General features: G+C 51.5%; 1 protein-coding gene across 2 annotated transcripts in view; it reads left to right on the top strand.

Moving 5' to 3' along the window:
• The first annotated feature begins 109 nt into the window (after positions 1-109).
• Positions 110-15,000, top strand: part of COL25A1 (collagen type XXV alpha 1 chain) — a 561,710-nt gene continuing 546,819 nt past the window's right edge. For both annotated transcript variants that reach the window (XM_038755133.1, XM_038755134.1), the window contains exon 1: positions 110-546. In XM_038755133.1, coding sequence (XP_038611061.1) covers positions 232-546 — 315 coding nt within the window. In that variant the 5' untranslated portion in view covers positions 110-231. The remainder of the gene's footprint in view (positions 547-15,000) is intronic.

The following is a 15,000-nucleotide window of genomic DNA, read 5'->3' as shown; positions in this document are numbered from 1 at the left end:
AGCAGCAGCAGCAGCACGGTGCGCCCTGCCAGTGCCGCCCTCACTCTGCACACACACACCCACACACACACACAGACACAGGCAGGGAGGGAGCGTTGGAGGCTCCCGTCCGGGGCAGCTTGGGGAGCGCCCCTTTCCTTCCCCGGGCACTTGCTGAGCGCCTCCGGCGTGCAGAGCGCTTCTTCCGCGCCCCGTCCTCCTCCTCGTCGCCGCCGCGTCCCGCGTCCGCCGATGGCGGGTCCGGGGGGAGCGGAGCAGGGGGGCCGATGGCTGGCGCTGGGCACGGCGCTGGCCGGGCTGCTGGCCGTCCTGTCGGCCGCCTCCTGCCTCTACCTCGGGGTGAGGACCGGGCACCTGCAGGAACGGCTGGCCGCCATCGAGGCCTCCCGGGGGGCGGGAGAAGGAGCAGCAGCTGGAGGAGCAGGAGCATCAGCAGCAGCGGGAGGAGGAGGAGGAGGAGCAGCCCCCTGGTCCCGGCCGCCCCCCGCCGCCCTGCACCGGCTGCAGGCCCTGCTGCACGAAAAGCTGCACAGACTCCTGGCCCAGGTGGGGACAGCGCCGGCACCCTCCACCCTCCCTCTGTGCTGCCCGCTTCGGACTGCCCGACCGCTTGGCACGCGGGGGGCGCTCAATAAGTACGATCCAATGAATGAATGAAGGGATGGTGCCAACTTGTCCTTCCCAGGCACACAGTCAGCGCTCAGGAAATACCACGGGATGAATGAATGAATGGATGAGCCGGGACCGTCTCTCTGTGGTGCCCACTTGGGACTTCCCGAGCGCTTGGCACGCGGGGAGCGCTCAATAAGTACGATCCGATGAATGAATGAATGAAGGGATGTTGCCAACTTGTCCTTCCCAGGCACACAGTCAGCGCTCAGTGAATACGATGGGATGGATGAATGAATGAGTGAATGAGCCGGGACCGTCTCTCTAGGGTGCCCACTTGGGACTTCCCGAGCGCTTGGCACGCAGGGAGCGCTCAGTAAGTACGATCGAATGAATGAATGAAGGAATGTTGCCAACTTGGACTTCCCAGGCACACAGCGCTCAGTGAAATCGTTACGATGGGATGAATGAATGAATGAATGAATGAATGAGCCGGGACCGTCTCTCTAGGGTGCCCACTTGGGACTTCCCGAGCGCTTGGCACGCAGGGAGCGCTCAATAAGTACGATCGAATGAATGAATGAATGAAGGAATGTTGCCAACTTGTCCTTCCCAAGCGCTTAGCCCGGTGCTCTGCACACAGTAAGCGCTCAGTGAATACCATGGGATGGATGAATGAATGGATGAATGAGCCGGGACCGTCTCTCTGGGGTGCCCACTTGGGACTTCCCGAGCTCCTGGCACGCAGGAAGCGCTCAGTAAGTACGATCGAATGAATGAAGGAAGGAAGGAATGTTGCCAACTTGTCCTTCCCAAGCGCTTAGCCCGGCGCTCTGCACACAGCGCTCAGTGAATGCCATGGGATGGATGGATGGATGAATGAATGAATGAATGAGCCGGGACCGTCTCTCTGTGGTGCCCACTTGGGACTTCCCGAGCTCCTGGCACGCAGGAAGCGCTCAATAAGTACGGTCGTATGAACGAATGAAGGAAGGAATGTTGCCAACTTGTCCTTCCCAGGCACACGGTCAGCGCTCAGGAAATACGATGGGATGAATGAATGAGCCGGGACCGTCTCTCTAGGGTGCCCACTTGGGACTTTCCGAGCGCTTGGCACGCAGGGAGCGCTCAATAAGTACGATCCGATGAATGAATGAAGGAAGGAATGTTGCCAACTTGTCCTTCCCAGGGGCTTAGCCCGGTGCTCTGCACACAGTCAGCGCTCAGTGAATACGATGGGATGAATGAATGAATGGATGAGCCGGGACCGTCTCTCTAGGGTGCCCGCTTGGGACTTCCCGAGCTCTTGGCACGCAGGGAGCGCTCAGTAAGTACGATCCAATGAATGAATGAAGGAATGTTGCCAACTTGGCCTTCCCAGGTGCTTAGTACAGCGCTGTGCACGCAGCCAGCGCTCAGTAAATACCATGGGATGGATGAATTAATGAGTGAATGAGCCGGGACCGTCTCTCTGTGGTGCCCGCTGGGGACTTCCCGAGCGCTTGGCACGCAGGGAGCGCTCAGTAAGTACGAGCGAATGAATGAATGAAGGAAGGAATGTTGCCAACTTGTCCTTCCCAGGCACACAGCGCTCAGTGAAATCGTTACGATGGGATGGATGAATGAATGAGTGAATGAGCCGGGACCGTCCCTCTAGGGTGCCGGCTTGGGACTTCCCGAGCGCTTGGTACGCAGGGAGCGCTCAATAAGTACGATCGAATGAATGAATGAAGGAAGGGATGTTGCCAACTTGTCCTTCCCAGGCACACAGTCAGCGCTCAGTGAATACGATGGGATGGATGAATTAATGAGTGAATGAGCCGGGACCGTCTCTCTGTGGTGCCCGCTGGGGACTTCCCGAGCGCTTGGCACGCAGGGAGCGCTCAATAAGTACGATCGAATGAATGAATGAAGGAATGTTGCCAACTTGTCCTTCCCAAGCGCTTAGCCCGGCGCTCTGCACACAGTAAGCGCTCAATGAATACGATGGGATGAATGAATGAATGAATGGATGAGCCGGGACCGTCTCTCTAGGGTGCCAACTTGGGACTTCCCAAGCTCTTGGCACGCAGGAAGCGCTCAATAAGTACGATCGAATGAAGGGATGTTGCCAACTTGTCCTTCCCAAGCGCTTAGCCCGGTGCTCTGCACACAGTAAGCGCTCAATGAATACGATGGGACGGATGGATGAATGAATGAATGAATGAGCCGGGACCGTCTCTCTGTGGTGCCCGCTTGGGACTTCCCGAGCGCTTGGTACGCAGGGAGCGCTCAATAAGTACGATCGAATGAATGAATGAAGGAAGGGATGTTGCCAACTTGTCCTTCCCAGGCACACAGTCAGCGCTCAGTGAATACGATGGGATGGATGAATGAATGGATGAATGAGCCGGGACCGTCCCTCTAGGGTGCCCGCTTGGGACTTCCCGAGCTCCTGGCACGCAGGAAGCGCTCAATAAGTACGGTCGTATGAACGAATGAAGGAAGGAATGTTGCCAACTTGTCCTTCCCAAGCGCTTAGCGCGGTGCTCTGCACACAGTCAGCGCTCAGTGAATGCCATGGGATGGATGGATGAATGAGTGAATGAATGAGCCGGGACCGTCTCTCCAGGTTGCCGACTTGGGACTTCCCGAGCGCTTGGCACGCAGGAAGCGCTCAATAAGTACGATCGTATGAACGAATGAAGGAAGGAATGTTGCCAACTTGGACTTCCCAGGCGCTTAGTACAGTGCTCTGCACTGCACGCAGTCAGCGCTCAGTAAATACCATGGGATGGATGGATGAATGAATGAATGAGCCGGGACCGTCTCTCTAGGGTGCCGACTGGGGACTTCCCGAGCTCTTGGCACGCGGGGAGCGCTCAGTAAGTACGATCGAATGAACGAATGAATGAAGGGATGTTGCCAACTTGTCCTTCCCAAGCGCTTAGCCCGGTGCTCTGCACACAGTAAGCGCTCAGTGAATACCATGGGATGGATGGATGGATGGATGAATGAATGAGCCGGGACCGTCCCTCTAGGGTGCCCGCTGGGGACTTCCCGAGCGCTTGGCACGCAGGGAGCGCTCAATAAGTACGATCCGATGAATGAATGAATGAAGGGATGTTGCCAACTTGTCCTTCCCAGGCGCGCAGCCAGCGCTCAGTAAATACGATGGGACGGATGGATGGATGAATGAATGAGCCGGGACCGTCTCTCTGTGGTGCCCGCTTGGGACTTCCCGAGCTCTTGGCACGCAGGGAGCGCTCAGTAAGTACGAGCGAATGAATGAATGAATGAAGGAATGTTGCCAACTTGTCCTTCCCAAGCGCTTAGCCCGGTGCTCTGCACACAGTAAGCGCTCAGTGAATACCATGGGATGGATGGATGGATGGATGAATGAATGAGCCGGGACCGTCCCTCTAGGGTGCCCGCTGGGGACTTCCCGAGCGCTTGGCACGCAGGGAGCGCTCAATAAGTACGATCCGATGAATGAATGAATGAAGGGATGTTGCCAACTTGTCCTTCCCAGGCGCGCAGCCAGCGCTCAGTAAATACGATGGGACGGATGGATGGATGAATGAATGAGCCGGGACCGTCTCTCTGTGGTGCCCGCTTGGGACTTCCCGAGCTCTTGGCACGCAGGGAGCGCTCAGTAAGTACGAGCGAATGAATGAATGAATGAAGGAATGTTGCCAACTTGTCCTTCCCAAGCGCTTAGCCCGGTGCTCTGCACACAGTAAGCGCTCACTGAATACCATGGGATGGATGGATGGATGGATGAATGAATGAGCCGGGACCGTCCCTCTAGGGTGCCCACTTGGGACTTCCCGAGCTCCTGGCACGCAGGGAGCGCTCAATAAGTACGATCCAATGAATGAATGAAGGAAGGAATGTTGCCAACTTGTCCTTCCCAGGCGCGCAGCCAGCGCTCAGTAAATACGATGGGACGGATGGATGGATGAATGAATGAGCCGGGACCGTCTGTCTGTGGTGCCCGCTTGGGACTTCCCGAGCGCTTGGCACGCAGGGAGCGCTCAATACGTACGATCGAATGAACGAATGAATGAAGGAATGTTGCCAACTTGTCCTTCCCAAGCGCTTAGCCCGGTGCTCTGCACACAGTAAGCGCTCAGTGAATACCATGGGATGGATGAATGAATGGATGAATGAGCCGGGACCGTCTCTCTGGGGTGCCCACTTGGGACTTCCCGAGCGCTTGGCACGCAGGGAGCGCTCAATAAGTACGATCCGATGAATGAATGAATGAAGGGATGTTGCCAACTTGTCCTTCCCAGGCACACAGTCAGCGCTCAGGAAATACCACGGGATGAATGAATGAATGGATGAGCCGGGACCGTCTCTCTGTGGTGCCCGCTGGGGACTTCCCGAGCGCTTGGCACGCAGGGAGCGCTCAATAAGTACGATCGAATGAATGAATGAAGGAATGTTGCCAACTTGTCCTTCCCAGGCACGCAGTCAGCGCTCAGTGAATACGATGGGATGGATGAATGAATGAATGAATGGGCCGGGACCGTCCCTCTAGGGTGCCCGCTTGGGACTTCCCGAGCGCTTGGCACGCGGGGACCGCTCAATAAGTACGAGCGAATGAATGAATGAAGGGATGCTGCCAACTTGTCCTTCCCAGGCACACAGTCAGCGCTCAGGAAATACGATGGGATGAATGAATGAGCCGGGACCGTCTCTCTAGGGTGCCCACTTGGGACTTTCCGAGCGCTTGGCACGCAGGGAGCGCTCAATAAGTACGATCCAGTGAATGAATGAAGGAAGGAATGTTGCCAACTTGTCCTTCCCAAGCGCTTAGTACGGTGCTCTGCACACAGTAAGCGCTCAGGAAATACGATGGGATGAATGAATGAATGAATGAATGAATGAGCCGGGACCGTCCCTTTAGGGTGCCCACTTGGGACTTCCCGAGCTCTTGGCACGCAGGGAGCGCTCAGTAAGTACGATCAAATGAACGAATGTTGCCAACTTGTCCTTCCCAAGCGCTTAGCGCGGTGCTCTGCACACAGTAAGCGCTCAGTGAATACCATGGGATGGATGGATGGATGGATGAATGAATGAGCCGGGACCGTCCCTCTAGGGTGCCCGCTTGGGACTTCCCGAGCGCTTGGCACGCAGGGAGCGCTCAATAAGTACGATCCAATGAATGAATGAATGAAGGGATGTTGCCAACTTGTCCTTCCCAGGCACACAGTCAGCGCTCAGGAAATACGATGGGATGAATGAATGAGCCGGGACCGTCTCTCTGGGTTGCCCACTTGGGACTTCCCGAGCGCTTGGCACGCAGGGAGCGCTCAATAAGTACGATCCAATGAATGAATGAAGGAAGGAATGTTGCCAACTTGTCCTTCCCAGGGGCTTAGCCCGGTGCTCTGCACACAGTCAGCGCTCAGTGAATACGATGGGATGAATGAATGAATGGATGAGCCGGGACCGTCTCTCTAGGGTGCCCGCTTGGGACTTCCCGAGCTCTTGGCACGCAGGGAGCGCTCAGTAAGTACGATCCAATGAATGAATGAAGGAATGTTGCCAACTTGGCCTTCCCAGGCGCTTAGTACAGCGCTGTGCACGCAGCCAGCGCTCAGTAAATACCATGGGATGGATGAATGAATGAGTGAATGAGCCGGGACCCTCCCTCTGTGGTGCCCACTTGGGACTTCCCGAGCTCTTGGCACGCACGGAGCGCTCAATAAGTACGATCGAATGAAGGGATGTTGCCAACTTGTCCTTCCCAGGCACACAGTCAGCGTTCAGTAAATACCACGGGATGAATGAATGAATGAATGAAGGGTGGGCCGGGACCGTCTCTCTAGGGTGCCCACTTGGGACTTCCCGAGCGCTTGGCACGCGGGGAGCGCTCAATAAGTACGATCGAATGAATGAATGAATGAAGGAATGTTGCCAACTTGTCCTTCCCAAGCGCTTAGCACGGTGCTCTGCACACAGTAAGCGCTCAGGAAATACGATGGGATGAATGAACGAATGAATGAATGAGCCGGGACCGTCCCTTTAGGGTGCCCACTTGGGACTTCCCGAGCGCTTGGCACGCAGGAAGCGCTCAGTAAGTACGATCAAATGAACGAATGTTGCCAACTTGTCCTTCCCAAGCACTTAGCCCGGTGCTCTGCACACAGTAAGCGCTCAGTGAATACCATGGGATGCATGGATGGATGAATGAATGAGCCGGGACCGTCCCTCTAGGGTGCCCACTTGGGACTTCCCGAGCTCCTGGCACGCAGGGAGCGCTCAATAAGTACGATCCAATGAATGAATGAATGAAGGGATGTTGCCAACTTGTCCTTCCCAGGCACACAGCGCTCAGTAAATACCACGGGGTGAATGAATGAAAGAAGGGTGGGCCGGGACCGTCTCTCTAGGGTGCCAACTTGGGACTTCCCAAGCGCTTGGCACGCAGGAAGCGCTCAATAAGTACGATCGAATGAATGAAGGAAGGAATGTTGCCAACTTGTCCTTCCCGAGCGCTTAGTACGATTGATTGATTGAATGAAAGCGCTTAGTACAGTGCTCTGCACACAGTAAGCGCTCAATACGATTGATTGATTGAATGAAAGCGCTTAGTACAGTGCTCTGCACACGGGAATCGCTCAATAAGTACGACTGAATGAATGAATGAGCTCACCTCCTCCAGGAGGCCTTCCCAGCGCTCAGTAAATACCATGGGATGGATGAATGAATGAGTGAATGAATGAATGAGCCGGGACCGTCTCTCTAGGGTGCCCACTTGGGACTTCCCGAGCTCTTGGCACGCAGGGAGCGCTCAATAAGTACGATCCAATGAACGAATGAAGGAAGGAATGTTGCCAACTTGTCCTTCCCAAGCGCTTAGTACGGTGCTCTGCACACAGTAAGCGCTCAATACGATTGATTGATTGAATGAAAGCGCTTAGTACAGTGCTCTGCACACAGGAATCGCTCAATAAGTACGGCTGAATGAATGAATGAATGAATGAGCTCACCTCCTCCAGGAGGCCTTCCCAGCCGCGAGCCCCCTGTTCTTGTCCTTCCCGGGCACTTGGTACGCATGAAGCGCTCAATAAGCACGATCGAATGAATGAATGAAGGAGTGTTGCCAACTTGGACTTCCCAGGCGCTTAGCACAGCGCTCTGCACGCAGCCAGCGCTCAGTAAATACCATAGGATGAATGAATGAATGAAGGGTGGGCCGGGACCGTCTCTCTGTGGTGCCCACTTGGGACTTCCCAAGCTCTTGGCACGCAGGGAGCGCTCAATAAGTACGATCGAATGAATGAATGAAGGGATGTTGCCAACTTGGACTTCCCAGGCGCTTAGTACAGCGCTGTGCATGCAGTCAGCGCTCAGTAAATACCATGGGATGAATGAAGGGTGGGCCGGGACCATCTCTCTAGGTTGCCAACTTGGGACTTCCCGAGCTCTTGGCACGCAGGAAGCGCTCAATAAGTACGATCGAATGAATGAATGAAGGAATGTTGCCAACTTGGACTTTCCCGGCGCTTAGTACAGCGCTCTGCATACAGCCAGCGCTCAGTAAATACCATGCGATGGATGAGTGAGTGAATGAATGAATGAGCCGGGACCGTCCCTCTAGGGTGCCAACTTGGGACTTCCCAAGCGCTTGGCACGCAGGAAGCGCTCAATAAGTACGATCGAATGAACGAATGAATGAATGAATGAATGAATGAATGTTGCCAATTTGTACTTCCCAAGCGCTTAGCACAGGGCTCTGCACAGAGCTCACCTCCTCCAGGAGGCCTTCCCAGACTGAGCCCCTTCCTTCCTCTCCCCCTCGTCCCCCTCTCCATCCCCCCCATCTTACCTCCTTCCCTTCCCCACAGCCCCTGTATATATGTATATATGTCTGTACATATTTATTACTCTGTGTATTTATTTGACTTGTCCATATCTATTCTATTTATTTTATTTTGTTAGTATGTGTGGTTTTGTTCTCTGCCTCCCCCTTTTAGACTGCGAGCCCACTGGTGGGTAGGGACTGGCTCTAAATGTTGCCAACTTGGACTTCCCAAGTACTTCTCTGCACACAGTAAGCGCTCAATAAATACGATTGATTGATTGATTGATTGAATGAAAGCGCTTAGTACAGTGCTCGGCACACAGGAATCGCTCAATAAGTACGACTGAATGAATGAATGAATGAATGAGCTCACCTCCTCCAGGAGGCCTTCCCAGACTGAGCCCCCTCCTTCCTCTCCCCTTCCTCCCCCTCTCCATCCCTCCCGCCTCACCTCCTTCTCCTCCCCACAGCACCTGGATATATGTATATGTGTTTTTTTACGGATTTATTACATAGTAGTAATAATGAGGATGGGATTTGTTAAGCGCTGACTCTGTGCTAAGCGCTGGGGGAGATTCAATAATAGTAATAATGAGGGTGGGACTTGTTAAGTAAGCGCTGACTCAGTGCTAAGCGCTGGGGGAGCTACAATAATAGTAATAATGAGGATGGGATTTGTTAAGCGCTGACTCTGTGCTAAGCGCTGGGGGAGATACAATAGTAGTAATAATGAGGATGGGATTTGTTAAGCGCTGACTCTGTGCTAAGCGCTGGGGGAGTTACAATAGTAATAATGAGGATGGGATTTGTTAAGCGCCGACTCTGTGCTAAGCGCTGGGGGAGCTACAATAGTAGTAATAATGAGGATGGGATTTGTTAAGTAAGTGCTGACTCTGTGCTAAGCGCTGGGGGAGATATAATAGTAGTAATAATGAGGTTGGGATTTGTTAAGCGCCGACTCTGTGCTAAGCGCTGGGGGAGATACAATAGTAGTAATAATGAGGATGGGATTTGTTAAGTAAGTGCTGACTCTGTGCTAAGCGCTGGGGGAGATATAATAGTAATAATGAGGTTGGGATTTGTTAAGCGCGTACTCTGTGCCAAGCACTGTTCTAAGCGCTGGGGGAGATACAATAATAATAATAGTGACGGTATTTGTTAAGCGCTGACTGTGCGCCAAACGCTGGGGGAGATACGGTAGCAATAATGATGGTATTTGTTAAGCGCTTCCTTCATTCATTCAATCGTATTTATCGAGCGTTTCCTGGGTGCAGAGCAGTGTACTAAGCGCCTGGGAGAGGACAAATCGGCAACAGATAGAGACGGTCCCTGCCCAGAAACGGGCTCACAGTGTAGGCTTACTATGTGCCAAGCACTGTTCTAAGCGCTGCGGGAGATACCAGGGGATCAGGTTGTCCCACGGGGGGCTCACAGTCTTCATCCCCATTTCACAGATGAGGGAACTGAGGCCCAGAGTAGTGAAGTGGCTTGCCCAAGGTCACACAGCTGGCAACCAACTTGTACTCCCCAAGCTCTTAGTACAGTGCTCTGCACACAATCAATGCGATTGAATAAATGAATGAAAGTGGCGGCGGAGGGATTAGAACCCACGACCCACGACTCCCAAGCCCGGGCTCTTTCCACTGAGCCTTTCCTTCCTTCCTTCGGTGGTACTTACTGAGCGCTCCCTGGGCGCGGGACAGGGGTGGGAGACAGGCATCGGTGCAAAGAAATCAAATGACTGATCTAGACGTCTCCCCCTTCTAGACTGGGAGCCCGTTGTTGGGTGGGGACCGTCTCTACAGGTTGATGAATTGTACTTTCCGAGCGCTTAGCACAGTGTCCTGCACAGGGGAAGCGCTCAGTAAATACAACTGAAGGAATGAATAAGCGCTGTGGGGCTGGGATGGGGGGAAGGGGAAAGAGAGCAAATCGGGGGATGCAGAAGGGAGTATGTCTGGTTTTGTTCTCTCTCTCCCTCTTTTAGACTGTGAGCCCACTGTTGGGTCGGGACCGTCTCTCTATGTCGCCAACTTGGACTTCCCAAGCGCTTAGTACAGTGCTCTGCACACAGTAAGCGCTCAATAAATACGATCGATTGATTGGGAGATGGGGAAAAGTGGGACTGAGTCTGGGAAAAGGGGAGCTTGGAATACTCCTTTGGTGTGCGGCCTTGTGGGTCTTTGTGGGGTGTGTGTGTGTGTCTTTGTGAGTTTATGTGTGTCTTTGCGGGTATGTGTGTGTGTGTCTGTGAGTGTGCTTTGCACATAGTAAGCGCTTAACAGATGCCATTATTATTATTATTATTATTATTATTATTGTTATGTGTGCCTTTAAGGATGTGTGTTGGGTAGGGACCGTCTCTATATGTCGCCAACTTGGACTTCCCAAGCGCTTAGTACAGGGCTCTGCACACAGTAAGCGCTCAATAAATACGATCGATTGATTGGGAGATGGGGAAAAGTGGGACTGAGTCTGGGAAAAGCGGGGCTTGGAATACTCCTTTGGTGTGTGGCCTTGTGGGTCTTTGTGGGGTGTGTGTGTGTGTGTCTTTGTGAGTTTATGTGTGTCTTTGCGGGTGTGTGTGTGTGTGTCTGTGAGTGTGCTTTGCACATAGTAAGCGCTTAACAGATGCCATTATTATTATTATTATTATTATTATTATTATTATTATTATTATGTGTGCCTTTAAGGATGTGTGTTGGGTAGGGACCGTCTCTATATATTGCCAACTTGTACTTCCCAAGCGCTTAGTACAGGGCTCTGCACACAGTAAGCGCTCAATAAATACGATCGATTGATTGGGAGATGGGGAAAAGTGGGACTGAGTCTGGGAAAAGGGGAGCTTGGAATACTCCTTTGGTGTGCGGCCTTGTGGGTCTTTGTGGGGTGTGTGTGTGTGTCTTTGTGAGTTTATGTGTGTCTTTGCGGGTATGTGTGTGTGTGTCTGTGAGTGTGCTTTGCACATAGTAAGTGCTTAACAGATGCCATTATTATTATTATTATTATTATTATTATTATTGTTATGTGTGCCTTTAAGGATGTGTGTTGGGTAGGGACCGTCTCTATATATTGCCAACTTGTACTTCCCAAGCGCTTAGTACAGGGCTCTGCACACAGTAAGCGCTCAATAAATACGATCGATTGATTGGGAGATGGGGAAAAGTGGGACTGAGTCTGGGAAAAGGGGAGCTTGGAATACTCCTTTGGTGTGCGGCCTTGTGGGTCTTTGTGGGGTGTGTGTGTGTGTGTCTTTGTGAGTTTATGTGTGTCTTTGCGGGTATGTGTGTGTGTGTCTGTGAGTGTGCTTTGCACATAGTAAGCGCTTAACAGATGCCATTATTATTATTATTATTATTATTATTATTATTATTATGTGTGCCTTTAAGGATGTGTGTTGGGTAGGGACCGTCTCTATATGTTGCCAACTTGGACTTCCCAAGCGCTTAGTACAGGGCTGTGCACACAGTAAGCGCTCAATAAATACGATCGATTGATTGGGAGATGGGGAAAAGTGGGACTGAGTCTGGGAAAAGCGGGGCTTGGAATACTCCGTTGGTGTGCGGCCTTGTGGGTCTTTGTGGGGTGTGTGTGTGTGTGTCTTTGTGAGTTTATGTGTGTCTTTGCGGGTATATGTGTGTGTATCTGTGACTGTGCTTTGCACATAGTAAGCGCTTAACAGATGCCATTATTATTATTATTATTATTATTATTATTATTATGTGTGCCTTTAAGGATGTGTGTTGGGTAGGGACCGTCTCTATATGTTGCCAACTTGGACTTCCCAAGCGCTTAGTACAGGGCTGTGCACACAGTAAGCGCTCAATAAATACGATCGATTGATTGGGAGATGGGGAAAAGTGGGACTGAGTCTGGGAAAAGCGGGGCTTGGAATACTCCGTTGGTGTGCGGCCTTGTGGGTCTTTGTGGGGTGTGTGTGTGTGTGTCTTTGTGAGTTTATGTGTGTCTTTGCGGGTATATGTGTGTGTATCTGTGACTGTGCTTTGCACATAGTAAGCGCTTAACAGATGCCATTATTATTATTATTATTATTATTATTATTATTATGTGTGCCTTTAAGGATGTGTGTTGGGTAGGGGCCGTCTCTATATATTGCCAACTTGTACTTCCCAAGCGCTTAGTACAGGGCTGTGCACACAGTAAGCGCTCAATAAATACGATCGATTGATTGGGAGATGGGGAAAAGTGGGACTGAGTCTGGGAAAAGCGGGGCTTGGAATACTCCTTTGGTGTGTGGCCTTGTGGGTCTTTGTGAGTGTCTGCGTGTCTTTGCGGGTCTGTGTGTGTGTATCTGTGAGTGTGCTTTGCACATAGTAAGCGCTTAACAAATGCCATTATTATTATTATTATTATTATTATTATTATTATGTGTGCCTTTAAGGATGTGTGTTGGGTAGGGACCGTCTCTATATGTTGCCAACTTGGACTTCCCAAGCGCTTAGTACAGGGCTCTGCACACAGTAAGCACTCAATAAATACGACTGATTGATTTGTGGGGGCTTGCATGTGTGTTTGTGGGGTGTGTGTGTCTTTGTGAGTGTGTGGGTGTCTTTAAGGGTGTGTGGGTGTGTTTGTGGGTTCACGCATAATAATTATAATGATGGCATTTTATTAAGCGCTTACTATGTGCAAAGCACCGTTCTAAGCGCTGGGGAGGTTACAAGGTGATCAGGTTGTCCCACGGGGGGGCTCACAATCTTCATCCCCATTTTACAGATGAGGTCACTGTGGCCCAGAGAAGTGAAGTGACTCGCCCAAAGTCACACAGCTGACAACTGGCGGAGTCGGATTTGAACCCCTGACCTCTAACTCCAAAGCCCGGGCTCTTTCCACTGAGCCACTGTGTTTTTGGGAGTGTTTGTGCATGTATTTGTGGGTGTGTGTGTGTCTTTGTGGGCGTGTATTTGTCTTTGCGGGGGTGTGGGTGCGTTTGTGGGTGTGTCCGTTTGTTCCTGGGGTGTATAAGTGTCTTTGTAAGTGTGTGTTTGTCTTTGCGGCTCTGTGTGTGTGTGTTTGTGGGGGGGGGGGGTATGTGTCTTTGAGGGTGTGTGGGTGCATTTGGGGATGTGTGGGTGTGTTCGTGGGGATGTGTAAGTGTCTTTGGAAGTGTGTGTGTGTCTTTGTGTGGAGGTGTGTGTTTGTGGGGGGGGTGTTTGGGTGTGTGTGTGTGTTTGTAAGTGTGTGTGTGGATGGGCGGGTGCCCACGACCCTTGCATCTGCCCTAATGTGAGTGTGGGCTAGTGACCCATAGCAATGTATAGGTGGGGATGTGGTTTACTGCACACCTTTCATATAATAATAATAATAATAATAATTATTATTATTATTATTATTATAGTATTTATTAAGCGCTTACTATACGCCAAGTACCGTTCCAAGCACCGGAAAGGTAGTCAGGTTGGACGCAGTCCCTGTCCCACATTGGGCTCACACTATTAATCCCCATTTTTTTACAGATGAGGTAACTGAGGCACAGGGAACTGAAGTGACTTGCCCAAGGTCGCCCAGTAGACAAGGGGTGGGATTAGAACAGCGTGGCTCCGTGGAAAGAGCCCGGGCTTTGGAGTCAGAGGTCATGGGTTCGAATCCCGGCTCCGCCGCATGTCTGCTGTGTGACCTTGGGCAAGTCACTTCGCTTCTCTGAGCCTCAGTCCCCTCATCTGTAAAATGAGGATTAAGACTGTGAGCCCCACATGGGACAACTTGATCCCGTTGTATCCCCCCCAGCGTTAGAACAGTGCTTTGCACATAGTAAGTGCTTAACAAATGCCATTATTATTATTATTATTATTATTATTATTATTATTATTATTATTATTATTATGACCTTCTGACGGTCAGGCCAGGGCTGCAGCCATTAGAGCCTGCTGCTGTGTGTGTACCTAAAGTCCTTCCCTGAACTGCCTTGCAGCATATCGCGGTGATCCTCACACCAACCCGAATGGGTGTGCAGGCGGAAAGATGAACTCCTAAAATATCTACAAAGTCCTAAAATATCTCCTGATGTTCAGAGAGGTTACGCGGCACCGAGCCGCCGAAAATCCCTCCCTGCTTGACACACTGTCGGGAGCGAGTTTCCATTCGGAGCGGCTCTTTACTAGTTGGAAAGGTAACTCCTCCGTCAGGAGTAGGATTGGGATGCCAAGCGCCGTAAGCCTGGGAAGGAACGAAGTCACTAGGGAGAAACCCTTTTAGAAATTCATTCATTCATTCATTCAATCGTATTTATTGAGCGCTTACCATGTGCAGAGCACCGTACTAAGCGCTTGGGAAGCACAAGTTGGCAACACATAGAGACGGTCCCTATGAACGCTGCCGCTACTGGCAGGGCCGAAGCGTCTAAAACGTAAAGTTAGCGATTGTATATGCAGGAAGGAAATCAATCAATCAATCGATCGTATTTAGTGAGCACTTACTGTGTGCAGAGCACTGTACTAAGCGCTTGGGAATACGAGGGAAACACTTGTTTCTGCGAGGGACACTATCCCGGGGTGTCTTCTGAATGTGGAAGCATCTGAGGAGAGGTTTGTTGTATGTTGAGGTATGTTGCCAACTTGTACTTCCCAAGCTCT

This window comes from Tachyglossus aculeatus, chromosome 12 (assembly GCF_015852505.1).
Source record: "Tachyglossus aculeatus isolate mTacAcu1 chromosome 12, mTacAcu1.pri, whole genome shotgun sequence".
Lineage (NCBI taxonomy): Eukaryota > Metazoa > Chordata > Mammalia > Monotremata > Tachyglossidae > Tachyglossus > Tachyglossus aculeatus.
This window is presented reverse-complemented; position numbering and strand designations above follow the sequence as displayed.